The sequence below is a fragment of the Kryptolebias marmoratus genome, linkage group LG6 (assembly GCF_001649575.2).
Source record: "Kryptolebias marmoratus isolate JLee-2015 linkage group LG6, ASM164957v2, whole genome shotgun sequence".
NCBI classification, from domain to species: Eukaryota; Metazoa; Chordata; class Actinopteri; order Cyprinodontiformes; family Rivulidae; genus Kryptolebias; species Kryptolebias marmoratus.
The window spans coordinates 6,744,814-6,760,592 of record NC_051435.1 but is presented as its reverse complement, the minus strand read 5'-3'; the positions used below and the strand labels follow the sequence as shown (position 1 = coordinate 6,760,592).

Genomic DNA, 15,779 nt, shown 5'->3' with positions numbered 1-15,779 from the left:
AGATAGATAGATAGATAGATAGATAGATAGATAGATAGATAGATAGATAGATAGATAGATAGATAGATAGATAGATAGATAGATAGATAGATAGATAGATATCAGTTTTAATTAAACATGTTACAACATTAATTATTTTAGTTGAGCTATCCATAAATGCAAACAAAAGTCAGCGCCTATATGGCTGGTTTTACATCCAGATTTCTGCATATTTAACCACCCATGTAAGGTTACCATAGCAATAGAAAGCTTTTAATAAACTTGGCTCTGACCTGCGTCCGGTACACTCATCCTTTTACATCTTCTGAGGTCATTAGATAGTCTTGTGTTTGAGATGTTTACGATTTATTTACATATATTATTTATTTTCTCAATTTAAAGGTTGGAGCTATTGTCAGCTTTCTTAAAGATACAGTATGATCTCATGTTACAACATAATTGTAGGTGTGCTGAGGCTGTTAAATATATCAGTCCACCAGCAGTTAAGTGAACTTTTGGACTAAACTTAATGAGCAGATCAGGTAGACTCGTGGTGTTCTTTTACACTGGCGTAACAGTGATGTCATGGCTGATAAGGTACTGATAAAAATTTGTCAAAACATTATTTTCAGATAGCCATGCTACCAAATTAGGATATTTTGTTCAGTTGTACTGAACCAAAGCACTTTGTATCTGAAGACATTTAAAAGCTTTTTAAATAATATTACCTTAAACTAACCAATATCTCCGTTTTTTTTATTTATTTCATTTTTAACTTACACAGCGTTTTACTGTATTGGCTTCTCATTTAAGGGTCAAAACCTAACACAGAAATAATTACTTGGGAAAATTATCATCATGGCAAATGATTTATAGCCTGACCACTACTGACTAATGTTTTGGAGCATAGTAATACAAGGTTGACCTTGTTTAATTGGCAAGAAAGTTTTGTTTGGCTAAAGTCCAATTATGTCATTGTCATTGGTTTTTGCTCGGTTGTATTCATCCTGTCTCTGGAAGAGCAGCTAAATAATTATTTGTTGTTGAGAGCTGTGGGAGAGATGGATCAACTTATTGACTCAGGAGGTTCAATAAAGCATTTTAATTAATTTTGTTAATGCTTGTTCTTTTTTAAAACAATGCAGGTTTTTTGGAGTGGAGTTGGAGAAGGCACTAACTTCTCAACAGAAAATATATCTGCAATTAAAATATAACGTTCATTTTTTAGGAAAATTAAACTCTAGCATTTAAATCTAAGTAAGATAAATATGAAATATATATTAGTACACAGAGTTGCCAGCTGTTGGTTAAAGGAGACTCATATTAACTTGAACTAAATGTGATGCTTTTGAAAAACAGCCTTGGAGTTTGTCCAGACAACATTTACCAATTCATTTGACTTTACCACTTACCACCAATATATTAGCTTTTAAATTGTGTGAAATGTCTTCTTTTTTCCTACTACGACTTCTCAGGAAAATTAAGGCCTACATTCCACATCAGATCAGCCGGAAACAGTAACTCATGCCTTCATTACATCTTTACTGAATTATTGCAACTCATTATATGTTGGTCTAAATCAGTCATCACTGAGGCGCCTGCAAGCTGTACAAAATGCTGCAGCTTCTCCTCTGATGGAGAGGAAAAAACACAATCACATCGCACCAGTGCTGTCCTCCTTACACTGGCTCCCTGTCCATTTCAGGAAACAGTTTAAAGCTTTACTGTTTGATTTTAAGAGTTTAATGGCTTGACAACATCTTTTTTTTAGAACTTTTACACCGTCACTGTTAAGTTAACTTGAGACCCAGTGCCACTACAAGTCATTTCTTTCCTCTCTCCTTTCTCTAATCCGTCATATCTCCATCTCTCTCTCTCTCAACTTGACCCATTTTCAATGTGACCACCAGATGGTGCTAAATCTAGACAAGGCCAGGTAAATGCTCCACCTCCACCTGTACTAATGACACAGGTGTGGAGTCAAACAAACAACCAGCAGGATAGAATGGACACAGACAGGCCACTGGTGAGTCAAATCTGTTAAAAAAGAATGTTAAAAGACATAGTTAAGTGAGTAGTAAAGTAAGTATGTATAAGTTTAGGTTATAGTTAAGCTAAGATACCAAAATTTGGTTTAATTAAAGTGAATTTAAGGAGGAAAGCTGGTCAATCATGTTGTCAAAGCAAACAGTGTAGATCATTGAAGTGACACTATAGGATTGTTGTTGAAGTAGTTAAAATATCTCAAGTTTGTTGTTCATTAAAAGATAAATTAAAGATGACTTTATCAATGTTAAATACTAATAGTAATTTATCCCTTTTCTAGAATGAATTTTGGTTGAATATTTTCCTAAATCATGTGTTTAAAATAGTTTAAAAAGTTGTCTGTAATGATGAAATTGAACATTTGTGGGCTTAGATTGACCATGTCAAGCCTTTATACTGAGTAAATTAAAAGATGAAATATATTGGTTGGTGTATGTTTGGGGATGACTGAGATTTAAAAGCAATTCATTGATTAAAAGTAATTTAATTATGTGAAAAATGTAAAGATAATTATGCTTTAAAAATGTACATTGATTAGATTATTTAAATGATTTAGGATGTTTAAAAGCACTTAAAATACATTGTTTAGAATATACAATATTTACAGTTACAATGATGCAAGTACACAGTACAAAATAGTTAAAAATGTAAAAGACTTAAAGTGAATTAAAAGTGAATATTATTTAACTTTAAATTAGAAATGAAATTGTTTAATTTTTTGTTTCGATCTTCAAAGGTTTTTGACCTGTCGCTTCAAAGAAGATAAAAATAAATAAAAAGTTTCAAGCTGAGTCAAGACTTGCGTCTGTTTGTCCTTGGGTTTTCAAGTTACCTGGATCCTGTGGAGAAATAACTTGACAGTCACACTCCAGCCAGAGCCTTTAGATCCACTAATCAGCTCCCTTTAAACACTCCCATTTCTAGGCCTAAAACAAGGAACGGCAGAGCATTTTCAGAGGTGACCCCTACTCTATGCAAGTTAGAGCTGCTAGTTGATCATTTTAAATCTCTTATTAAAACTCATTTGCATGCTGTGACATTGAGTTCCACCTGTGCGGGGCATCTTAACGTTTATTATGCAATTTCTTTTTAAGTGTTAAATTATTTTGTTTTTGTGTGGAATTTTGTCGTATTGAGATCATTTATATAGTTTTTTTTTTATTAATCATTATTGTCTACTAACTGTGAGCACTGCACCTCTTAAATGTAAAATCAACTGTGAACAGTGCTCATACCAAGAAAAAAATAAAATAAAATGCAATTTTTATATGATTGTTAGCATTGAAGTTTGGCATAAATACTGACCTGATGATGAATGAAACTCCACAGGAGTACTCTGACTGCTGAAATAGGCCAAAGTCATGAAGTCTTTTTCAGATTTTAAGGTTCTTCTACTTCTTCAACTTTATAAATCTGAAATGTCAGCAACTGAGGTGTTAGATGAAAATACTATATTAAGGTCAAGACATAAGGTAAAAATATTTTCTGGTAATCATAAATGGTTGTACAGAACATTCTAGGAATTTGTGAAGTAACAATACAAGAGTGTACAGTTAACAGGCTTTAAATGAGTCTCTGTATCAATACTTCATTCAACTGATTTAGTGATTTTTAAGATAAAACAAACAAACAAACAAAAAAAAATATTGAACAACAACTACAATAATATCGCACTTTTACTTATTTTCAAATGGTTTTATTATAATGACAAAAAGGGGACAAAATTGGCTTGAATCAGGACTGCATCAAAACAGCATATGTGATTTAAACAGGACCTTCACAGCTTTGTGTCTCCAAACTATGTAAATAGTGGAAAAAAAAAACAGCAGCACAATGAGAAAGACAATGATGGGAAAAGGGCGCTGGTGGGTTTAGCTCCAGGGATGCTTGGGGGGATTCCTTGATCAGGGATGATTTTCTCCCTTGCTGGCTCTTATTTTTTTTTTGTTTTCACAAAGACTGAGCCTGTGAGAAGAGCACTAAACTCATTGACAAACTATGCTATTCCTTCTAGTTGAAGTAATCCATAGAAAAATTTGAGCAAAACGTCCAAGTCAAAGTTATACATCGTATTAGCCTAAAGCCAGCCTAACATCAGAGGAAAATATGAAATAGTCCTGAAACAAACAAAAACTTTCAGTATGATCAAATTTAACATGTAAACTTGTGTGGATGAACTCAAATTTAGTATTGACATTCAATTTAGTGTGGCTGTCACAGAAATATGGTAATGATGGATTTGTTTATGACTTCCTGTCCAACCAAAAAAGGCCCATCCATCTATTCATCTGTTTTTTTTTTTTTCAATTGCTTTTTTGTGCCTATCTTCAGAAGTCATTGAGCAAATGAAGAGGTACACCCTGAACAAAGTGCTAGACCAGGGGTAGGCAACCCTGGTCTTTGAGTGCCACTATCCTGCATGTTTTCCTTGTTTCCCTGCTCCAACACACCTGATTCGGTGGTTAAATTACCTCTTCATGTTCTGCAGAAGCCTGTTAATGACACACTGATTCAAATCAGGTGTGTTGTGCTACACCTTCACAGGGCCATAAAAAACAAATGAGTCAGACAACCATTCATACCCTAACTCATACTTTGTGGCAGTTTTGAATGATCAATTGACCTAAAATGCATGTTTTTGATTCTGTGAATACCCACACATGGATACAGAGAACATAGAAACTCAACACAGAAAGACTGGAGTTTTTTCATTTTTTTAAATCTACAACATTCTTGCTGGGAGATAGCAGCTCTAACTAATTGAAAACAAAAAAATTAAAATTAAAAAAAATGAAATTTAACACACTTTGTAGATGCTAACAGACAACCAAAACTGATGTATCAATGTGAAGTTACCCACTACTGACTGTCACAGAAGCAACCAGTTTTCCATTTTGGTTACAATTGGTGGCCTAGTTTAATTGTTTCTCTATTTTGTTCATGGACAGAAGTAGATTACCTGACAGACAAGTAAAATACTAGTTTAAATAAAGCCTGCATGGCTTTCTCTGTAATCAAACTTTGAGGCAATGAATACGCTCATTGCAATCTGTTAAATGACTGAAACCTTCATGCCTGATAATCCCAACACTCAAGAGGCTCTGATTCAGAACACATAAAAAAAAACAAATTAATATGTTTTTCTTTGGTTTTATTCTAGTTTTCAAATCAATTAAATTACACATGCTTACACCTAATCATAATATCTTCACAGGCATACATGTTTCCCAATTATACAAATATCTTGTTAAAATACAATATCAAAAATGTTTTCTGGAATATTTTTTCCTTACCTTAGTGAAGAAATGAGCACACTTTCTTTTGTGAACTGATTGAAATTCTGCTCCAGCTGCTCCGTAAGAACTGGATACAAGTTTAGGTGTTGCAAGAACAAATTTTTGCAAGAAAAATTTGAGCAACTAATTAATGTAGTTGGATATGCCATGCATCATTTTCCAACTTGAGACGCCCCACTCTTAATCATCAGGATAGCAGCCAGGTCAAATTTTAATTAGGATTGGTGGAGTGATGGTTGAACTTTTATTACCACCACAGAAATCTGAATGCTTCTGACTCTGAATGTCAAAGACTGACTGTGAAAAGTGCACATTACTGAAAGGGTCATGACCTCTAAATTTAAAAATACCTTTACTTTGTACCTTCAGAGAGATTAAACAGTCGATCTTTGAAGAGCCTATCCACTTCAAATATTTGTACTACACTCAATTTACAAGGAAATTGACTCTGTGACAGTTTCTAAAAACAGTTACAGAAACAAATATAGTGACTACTAAAGCAATTTTCAGCTAGTTGTTTAGATCGTTTTTAATGCATTTTAGTTTTTTCCACTCAGTCCTTTATGTGTTTTCAAATTCTTGACATGTTGAAGCATAACGCAGGTGGAAACCAAACAGAATTTTTGTTCAAATATGTCATGAAAACTGTCATCATGCTCTCTGATCAGATATGTAAGAAAACTGGTCAGGGATCTTTTATTCAGATGCTGATGTTGTCATAAACCAGGGAAGATTTTTGGAGCAGTCCGGCAGCAAACAGACACAGGAAACTAGGAGTGTACCGGGAAGTGATTTATTTACAGTGCAGGAAAAATAATTTACAGGATGAACGTCGGGATCTGAAAAAGCGAAACACACGGTAAGTATGGCGGAGTGAAAACACGAGGAACCTACGAAGGGCAAGTAATGGTTGGAATTTAAAGTCCTTACGACAGGGCGGCGAGTCCAACACTTGAAGCAAGCAGTGGTGAGTTTGGGTTCCAGGGTGAGAATCCTTCCAGTGGTGAGTATTCCTTCCAGAGGGTATAGTAAAGCAGACAGACAGGCACGGGAGGCAGGTAGTATGAGCGTTAGCAGAGGTCTCAGGGAAAACGAAAACCAGACTGGATCCACGAGGCAGAAGGTAATTCCTGAGGCACACAGCGAGACAGAGTTAGTCAAACTCGGAATAACAAATCTTATAGTACAGAGGCTCAGCAACTTTACCACAAGCAGGTAATGCTCCAGCACTGGTCTGGTCTCTGCCACCGCCTTAAATACACCTGTCCTTGCCATTAGTCAGATCACTTGCAGGTGAGGAGGGAGAGTTGACGAGACGTCAATCAGTCGTCTGGCCACGCCTACCAGGAAGTACTCACAACACAAACACAAACCCCAGAAAAACCACCCTCACCACAGATGTAAGGTTGATATATATTTAGTCTACCTTAAAATGTAACAGAAAAAATGTGATCTGTGTAATTAGTGTGAGTTTGGCAGATAAAAGGGATTTAACTTTGTTATCCGAAGAGCTGACATCATACAGACTTAATCTGGGATTACTTGCTTAGAATGAAGCTAGAAACGTTTTTGTTGTTGTTGTTGTTGGTATTAAACAACATGTAACCAAACTATATGTCAATACAACAATATTTATTTAACTTATATGACATGTTGGTTTAGTTACAATGCAGGAATCCAAAACTAGGAGGTAACAGAAAAAACATCAGACTTTCAGCATGAATGTATTTTTACACCAGACTATCGTCCTCTTTCAGCACACCGTTTAGTTGGTTTTCTGTGTACATAGTCAGCTATAATTATTATAGTATAAAGCAGTTGGCTTGTTTTTTGTAGGTGTAATATTTACCATAATACAAAGCAAAACATTAAATGGTACTTTCCAAACTGATGAAAATGACCATGTTTAAAGACTTTATTATATGCTTACGGTTGCCTTTGAAAACAAGACATACTGAGTGTAGGTCTTGCATAGTAGGAAAATGTTTTCAAATGCTGTTTGCCACTTTAAAAATGCCCCCTACCAACTAAAAAGCAAAACAAAACAGCCTTTCATCAAGTAAAAGTCAGTACCAAACCTTTCATGAATCAGTGCCTAAATCTCTCTAAAACTAGAGAAGAACATTTTGTATTGCATTTATTGATACATTTGTTAAAATGACCTAATATTATTTCAAAAAATAACAAGGTGTCTCAGTTGAAGAGATTTTTGTGCTCAGGATCCACTGTGCGGCATGTTGTAGCTGTTTCTGTGCTCTAACACACCTGAATCAAGTGAATGAATGATCTCCACAGCAGGTGATTAAATTAGGCACAAGGCAGTTAATCAGCCATTAATTTAAGTCAGGTGTGTTGAAGCATGGATAGATGTTTAACATGTAGGATGGTTCTGGGGACTGGAATTTAAAATAACACTGCAGTAGACTGCCTTTGAATATATCTTAATTACTAACTTATTAGTCTGATCTTTTTCTTTGAGACATTTTTTATTGCATACATGCTTACATTTATGTTTAAATATTTAGATGTTTTTTTTAAAGAACATATACAAATATATACAATCTGTAACCTCAATAAATGCAACTGGTCACCAGTAGAATCAACTGAACTGAATTTCAAACATAAAGCAACAATTTACATTACTAACAAAATTACATTCAGAGATTCAGGGAATCAAAATGATTTTCACTCTGCGAAAAAATGAATGTGTATTTTGAATATATCACAAATAAACCCTTTTGAGACCTAAAAGTCCAACCAAATAACAGAAAAACCACAATGCTGGATGTCACACCTTAAGCAGATGGTTGGAACCACAAATTAGGATGAATAGCATAGTCATTTGTAAGTCATTTAGCTCTCATGATGAGTTTGTTTTTAAGAATAAAAATAAACTGTGCCACACATTAGACTTCTCTTTCTGAAAGACAACAAAGTCTCCTGAGAAAGTGTTTTTCTTAGTCCATTTAAACATATTGTAAAAATGGAGGTAAACTGTCTTTGATAAGCCTCTTTTCTGCAATGCTGATAAATAATGTTTATTTTATCCTTTTAATTCTGTTCATATTTCAAAACATCAAGTGAATCAAGCTCAGGGGTGATTCCATTTTAGTCTTGCCTTAAAATTTTCATTTTTATAGTCATTTATCCAAAAGTCATTAAGAGTAAACTCAGAGTAGCCTCCTGGTGGATGTGGGTGAAAAACAAACTATTTTAGATTAATGATCATGGATCAAGAAAAGTGTTCCTAAATGACAGCTTCTTTAGTTTGCTTCTGAGATTTTTCAGCCTGGACAAAAAGGCTTGATGGTAACTGTACATATCTGATTTTTTTATTGTCCCTACAGCTTTACTTTTTGAGCTATTAGCTTATTTACACAGAATGGTTAGTGCCTTCCTTTAAGTAAAATAAATGAAGTTATACCTCAAGCTATCTATGAGTTTTATGTCCCTTCACAATAACATTAATTGCCCAGCTGATTGTTTGGGATTTAACACTTCTAACACATGAGGCTCCCTCTGTTGCACCAAATAAAAGCAACAAATATTGAACATCCGTTGATAGAGATGCTACAGACTCTGACTTTGTCCAGTCGTCATTTATTTGACCTCCTGCAGATAGCCATAAAATGAGCAAGCATCTGATTGATAACTGGGGGACAAAGGGAATGCAAATGACAGATGCAGAACGAGTAAAGTATTTATCCTCTGCAGGTTCTGCACTGCAGGCTGCCTGACTTGGGCAATTGATCTGCCGAAGGAGCTCTTTTGTCTTAAGGTCCTTAAAGAACTGGTCTTTGAGCTCATGATCACTTTGCTGGTGCTTTAGGAGCAACTCATAATAGTCACTTAACATTTTGCACCTTTAAAATTAAGCTATTTTCTCTAGTTTGTGCAAATGACTTACAAATATAAAAGCAGATAATCAAAATGCTACATATTGTGAACTACAAAGAAAAAGGCAGCAATTAGTAATACAACAACTTTACAACAACAAGAACACAGAAATCTACATGGAACCCTGATTGCACTGATTAGTGCGGGACAGGTACTTGAAGCTACAGTGAATAAATTTGTTTTAGAAAATGCAAATGCTGAGCATTTTCTACAGTTTTTCTTCTTCAGCTTTATTGAGCAAATAGCCAACTTCAAGGACATCCAGCCATGTCTTTTTTAACAATAAATCCCATTATTCTTTTTTTAATGGGCAACTTCTTCAACCTTGATTCTGAAGGTCGCTGTTCTGATCCCTGACTTCTCTGATTCCAATATGTTGAAATGTTCTTGGAGACAACTCTAAAAAAGTCAATCCCCTTTAGCATAGAGGTGAGCATTCCTTCCTTAGCACGAGTAATATCTTGGAAGCATTTCAAAATAGATTTTATAATATTTTAAACATTATATTGGTTAATATTTAGACAGCTTTTTCATAAAAAATCTCCAATGGAAGGTTTAATGGCAACACCCATTTAATCACCCATCAAAAGTGAAAAAACAAGGATGTTTTTAATCTAGAAATGAATAGGTTTTGAAGTCAACCTAATTCAAGATGGCCACTATAGACAATCAACATAACCCAAAAACAAACATTATTGTGCTAAGGCTTGATGTGGTAGTAGCTGAGAGTCATCCTCAACACACACTTGATCGTGCAATATCACATGGTATGCATTCCTTAAAGGGAAAGCATATCACCGTTTTGATCATAGGAACTTTATTTCATTGGGTGTATATCTTAAATATGGAGTCTTTGGGTCTGTTTGACCTATGCAAATGCAAAAAAGAGTGACAATAAATAAAATCATAATCTGTACTCAAAGTATTCATCCTGCTTGTTTTTTTCGGGTTTTTGTGTATGTGAAAGTGTGTGTCCTCTCCACTATTAATCTCAAGCATCACTACCTCTCTCCATCACGTCAGCATCAGCACCCCTCAGTCTCACTGACTTATTTCCAGTTACTCTTTCTGTTATTCACGACAAGCTAATTAATTTTCCCGAAAATCTCACCTGTTTTATGTAACATTCGAATGGCAGTTGGACATATGCCATTGTATTTGCTGTCTTCAAAATAAATGCAAGTAAATTAGTCTTTAAATAGTTAATCATTCTGTGTTGGCAAGTAAATATGTAATTTACATGGTCCTTCGAAAAAAAAAAAGGAAGAATAAATCCAGATAGTTTCCTTAGATGTACTGTTGAATTTAACAGCTATTTTCAGAATAATCAGCAGATTTATTATAGTCTTTGTGTTGCACCCTCACTTCATCTCTGTCCTCTAATGACCCCAGTCACCTGCATTATCAAAACACTAGGGTCTTACCTCAGCTTGGTGCCTGCAGGTATGGCCATTAGTTTTGCTTCTGTGCTTACAGAAGTGAAATCCCAGGTCAGCGGAAGGCAGTGAAACATTGGAGTGAACGGCATCCTATCCAATTACTTGTCACCTCTACACATGCTGGTGTAGGGACTTGAGAGGACCACATGAGACAAGCAATTACATGGAAAAAAGATTCTGATCACAAATCTAGCACACCTCTGACTCCCCTCCCACCCTTGTCGTTTTTACGTTCTAAAGTGAAACAAACATTGCATTGATTCTCTTTGAAATCCCTGGAAGCATTCGCCTACATATATTCAAAGTGGGAACTGTATTCATAAACAGGATCTTAGAAGAAATGTTACATGAACAAGGCGAAATAACAGAGGAGCCAAACATTGATTTCTGCGTGTCCCATTTAGTTTTGACCGTGAGGATATTTTCATCAAAGCAAAAAAACATGCCACAATTTATAAATAAAGAAATAACAATAATAATTAAAACTCTTACAATAGATTTTATTTTTACTAAACCTGAGTAAAAAAAGGAAAAAAAAACAAAAAAAAACATACAATTTTGCACATAACCTATACATATATCCTCTGGCTTACTGAATAGCTTTTGCAGTTTTGGATGGCATACAGGTTGATTTTCACAACATTTTAGCTTTTAATATTAAATATTTCAAACACTCTGTTAGGAAAAAAAACAATCCTAAGTTAAATGTACTATGAACTATGAAAAAAAAAGTTGTCCTGAATAAATGTCAGTTTGAAAGCTTTTACTCCAGTAGTTTTCAAATAGACTGTAAAGAAAACAATGAACTGAATCTGCCACACAGATAAAAATTAAAATTGCCAATATTTTGGAATGGAAAAGGCTGAGTGTTGCTGTGAAGGTGCGAGACAGCCAAAACATGCTTATAGGTAGAACTTGGTCCAGAACCCAGAAATTGAAGCTTTCTGACCAGCTTTCTTGTTGTATGGTTCCATTACAAGTTAGAGTCCCGCCCCCTTCATATAAACAAGCAGGATATGGCCTTTGTTAAAAAATAAAAACATACCTCAGCTAATGTTTTTCAGTTGTTGAATCTTGTTGATTCCTGTTAATCAACAAGCCTAGCTTTAACACAAAGTTTAACACAGATTGTGATCATGAATATTTTCACAAGCAACTGTAAATTTAATTGGTAGTCGTAACTCTTTTTTTGTAAATAAATACCACAATATTGTTGTTACATGTAATCACTCCCCAACTGTTTTACCATATTATGTATATTTAGTTTTTAAAAACGAGTCTTTGACATTAGTTTAAACATCTGGTTCAGAAGTATCAGCCACATCTACAAAAACACAAACAGTTTCCTATAACAATGACAAACAGCTTTGCTCACTCGTAAAATTCAATGAGTTGGTTACCTGTCATGAGTTAGTTCAAGATCTTCATCACAGAGTCCTCGAAACTCAGGAAATTAATGTTTATGTCAGAATTTTCTTTCCTCCCACCATTGTGTGTTTGTTTTGTTGACTTAACAGAAATGAACTTGTGTTTTCTGCAGACCCCATTTGAAACACTGACAGCCCACTGCTGTGGCCAAGTTACACATACAGACTAAAAAAAAACAAAAAACTAAAGACAAATGTGGCTCGAGAAAAGGCTAAGGAATAATGTCTGGCAGAGAAGAAAATAAGAAACTCGAGCTTACTCTTCACCTGAACAGAAGGGAACGCCTGGCATCGAGCAAAGCTCTCACATCTGTTGAAGGTGAATATTTTCCTGACTGACAAGCTGAAGAACACATGTTGAATTCAGACTTGTGACTTTCACAACATTTACTGGCTTTTGGTTTGGAACACACAATGCTGGGAAACAATAAATATTCCTCATATAATATTTCTTGTATCTTTTCTTCTCCTTCTTTCTCATGTTTTTTGGCTTTGTGCAGCACTTTGCAGGTTGGTACATACTGATAACCTCAAATAGAGCTTAGTGCCTCACCAGCATCCTGATGATTAAAATCTGTAAATGGAACGTGGTTTAAACCATTTTTATCCTCAGAGTAAACAGCTGTTAATAAACCAGCTTCCTTTGCTTTAATTTAATTTCTACACAAGTGTGGACTGAAGGAACATTGTTTCTTAAAATAATTTATACATCCTGACGAAGAACAGTGACTTTTGTTTATCTCACTGAAGACAAAATAACCCTGAAACCAGAAAATGAACATGTCGCCGTATTACCAACTCACTTATTATTTTTTTGTGACTCACTGTGTTGTTTGACCCCTGTGTAGGTTTCCTTACTTTTCATTCAGCTAGGTCACCTCATGAAGTATTCATTCTGAAACTAACGGCTGATTTTTTTTTTTTTTGAAATTCAGCTCATGCAAAAATCTTCATGCTGATTATGAACTGATCTTTATGACAGAGCAGAAGTGATTTGAAATGAATTCAAGTAGAGAAGCCATTGGGTTTTGCATTATTTTTTCCTTCTGCCAAAGGCAAAGGCATTATTATGTGTTTTTTGTCTATAGCATTAACAAAATATCTCATGAATCAGTGGACACATTTTAAGGAAACTAGTAGAATGTATTTATTAGATGTGCAAGTGCATTATTAGAGTACCTTTTGGAGCCAATCAAATTCAAGATGGTCACCATAATTAACTGTTCTTGGAAAACACAAAGACAGTTATAATTCAATCAATTTTACAGAGCTTGAGCTAAATTTGAGCGCAGTTGTAGCTGAGAGTTACTCACAACACATACTCTAAGTGCCACTTGTTGTGATTAAAACCTTTGCAATAAATGTTGGCATCAACCCTGTTGTCTGTTACCAAAAATACCTTACGAACCAAATAAAACCCTTAAAAAGTAATCATTAGAAGTACCTCTACAACAGATAAACGTTTAGAATCAATCCACAGCTAAGTGCTAAAATTCAGTCAGTTTTCCAAGTTTTTGGATTAAATTTGATGTAATACAACACATACTACAATCATGACATCTTGCAGAATTTCATGCAATATGCATAACTTTATTTTTAAGGTTTTCAAAACAGATAGAACTCCGTTATTTCTCAACATAAGATGATCAGGGTCTAAAACTCTGGCATAAAAGCTGGCAGGCAATATGGCCTTAAATTGTTTACACATATTAGGAGATTCTCTTAATACGGTAACATGATCAAGAATTAATGTTTAGTTTCACATTTTTTATTCCTGAGATGCCAGTAATCAATTGTAATTCAAATCACTCAAATGCCTCATACCTAAATAAATGAAGTGTTGCTCTTCCTTACTAAATTATATTTGAGGGTTTTGGATGAGAATATCTTCTAAATTAGTAACTGACTGGCCCTAATGGGGATTACATCTCTCAGTGGCACCAAATGTGGTGGTGTTGAGTACTTTCTCCAGCTGGCAATTTAGCTAGTGATTAACTATTCAAGCCAGTCAGACAGTGGGGTAAAATACTAACAAAAGCCTGTTGAGGCTATGATAGAATTTCACCCCCAAGGCTCATAATCCATTAGTGTGGAATAAATTTGTAAAAATATGGTTAATATTCAAGAGGAAAGGTCAAGGTTATTCTACCACCTGCTTGTTTTATCATCAAATAAAGTTTATATTTAATTAGGGCTTGTGAGGTTTTCTGTCCCATCAATTGTCTGGTTATTTTCTCACATTTTCTCACATTTCACTTGTTTTTCTTTTGACCTGCGATGTAAAAACTTGGCTTGAAATAAGCTGATTCAGGTCTTTTGGAGATGGATTGACTGGCTGATGATAATCTGATGAATTTCCACGTATATGAATGCTGTAATTGACGATGCACCTCGCTGCTCATAAATTACAGCTGATGGTGTGTGGTATGGGGGGATGGCTCTGCACATAATTAGGCTCAGTGGCATAGGTATCATTTAATTAAAAACTGTTGAGACAAAGGACGCATGTATCCAAACATTCAAGCTCAGGAGAACAAGAGTGGGGGTGGTTTGGAAACATAGCAGATGTTTGTGAGGAAATGCAGCAACAACTGAAATTAAAATAATAATAATAAGTGTATGTGTCATTATAAAAATAAATAAATACTTGCCACACACCATGTTGACTAAAGTCGTAAAAACCGGTAACAAAAAAAAGAAAAAAGAATAAAGTAAGAAACAAAATTTGCACAGTTTATTTCTTATATCAATGGGTAATATGCCTTTAATATACAAATTTGTAAGGAAAATTTGTGAATGGCTGCCAACTAACACGTGCATTTGTTTGCCTATAAAAACAGCCAAAGTGACTACAAAAAGGGCAACAATGACAACAATTATGAAAAAGCCATTTGGTATTAAGATGTTTAATAGTTTTGCAGATTTATTTTTTTAACATCTTCTCCTTGATTATGTTTGTCCTATTCCACCTAAAAGGACCACAGCCAGCCTATTGTAGGTCAATCACATGACTTAACCTTCTATTGTTTCTTTTTTTGTTGTATTTGTTTTTTATTGGATTTAGGTGAGTGCTTTGTTTACATTAAGTGCGTGCCCACGTTTCAGAATTTCATATCAACACGTCGAGAAAACTGCTAGATTAAAGTATTTTAAACTGCACCATTTGCTACAGCAGAGGATATAGCTCAGATTATATGTTTGATTTATGTTTTGATTTTATATTTTGTAAATAATAAATGAATTACTAAAAAACAAAATGAAAAATCTGTATGACAGAAGTAATTTTCAAAGGTTCCCTATAATGATGCTAAGAGAAAAGAGGCTGTCCTGATCTGATGTCACTATTATGCTTTTATTTAAATAGTATACTTGGAAAAGTGCTGAAGTTAACGATGGCAATTGGGTAAATTGGAAAAGTCTGGACACTTTGAAGAGAATTTACAGTTTTTAATATTCAGTACATTTATTTGTTGAGTTTTTCTCCATTGGAATAATGTTAATTTCAGTGAGAGTAAAAGTTTGTACAGTGCATATCAACACCTGCAAATACAGGTGCTGGTCATAAAATTAGAATATCATGAAAAAGTAGATTGATTTCAGTAATTCCATTTAAAAAGTGAAACTTGTATATTATATTCATACATTACATACAAACTCATATATTTCAAATGTTTATTTCGTTTAATTTTGATGAT

At 34.5% G+C, this 15,779-nt stretch overlaps 1 protein-coding gene across 3 annotated transcripts in view; it reads left to right on the top strand.

Moving 5' to 3' along the window:
- thsd7ba (thrombospondin, type I, domain containing 7Ba) overlaps window positions 1-15,779 on the top strand; it is a 188,484-nt gene that overhangs the window by 66,053 nt on the left and 106,652 nt on the right. Inside the window, exon 1 of one of the 3 annotated variants that reach the window (XM_025006908.2) lies at window positions 11,822-12,403. The exons of the other annotated variants lie outside the window; for them this stretch is intronic. Coding sequence (XP_024862676.1) covers window positions 12,307-12,403 — 97 coding nt within the window. The 5' untranslated portion in view covers window positions 11,822-12,306. Of the gene's footprint in view, window positions 1-11,821; window positions 12,404-15,779 lie in introns of those variants that run through there. 3 annotated transcript variants of the gene reach the window in all.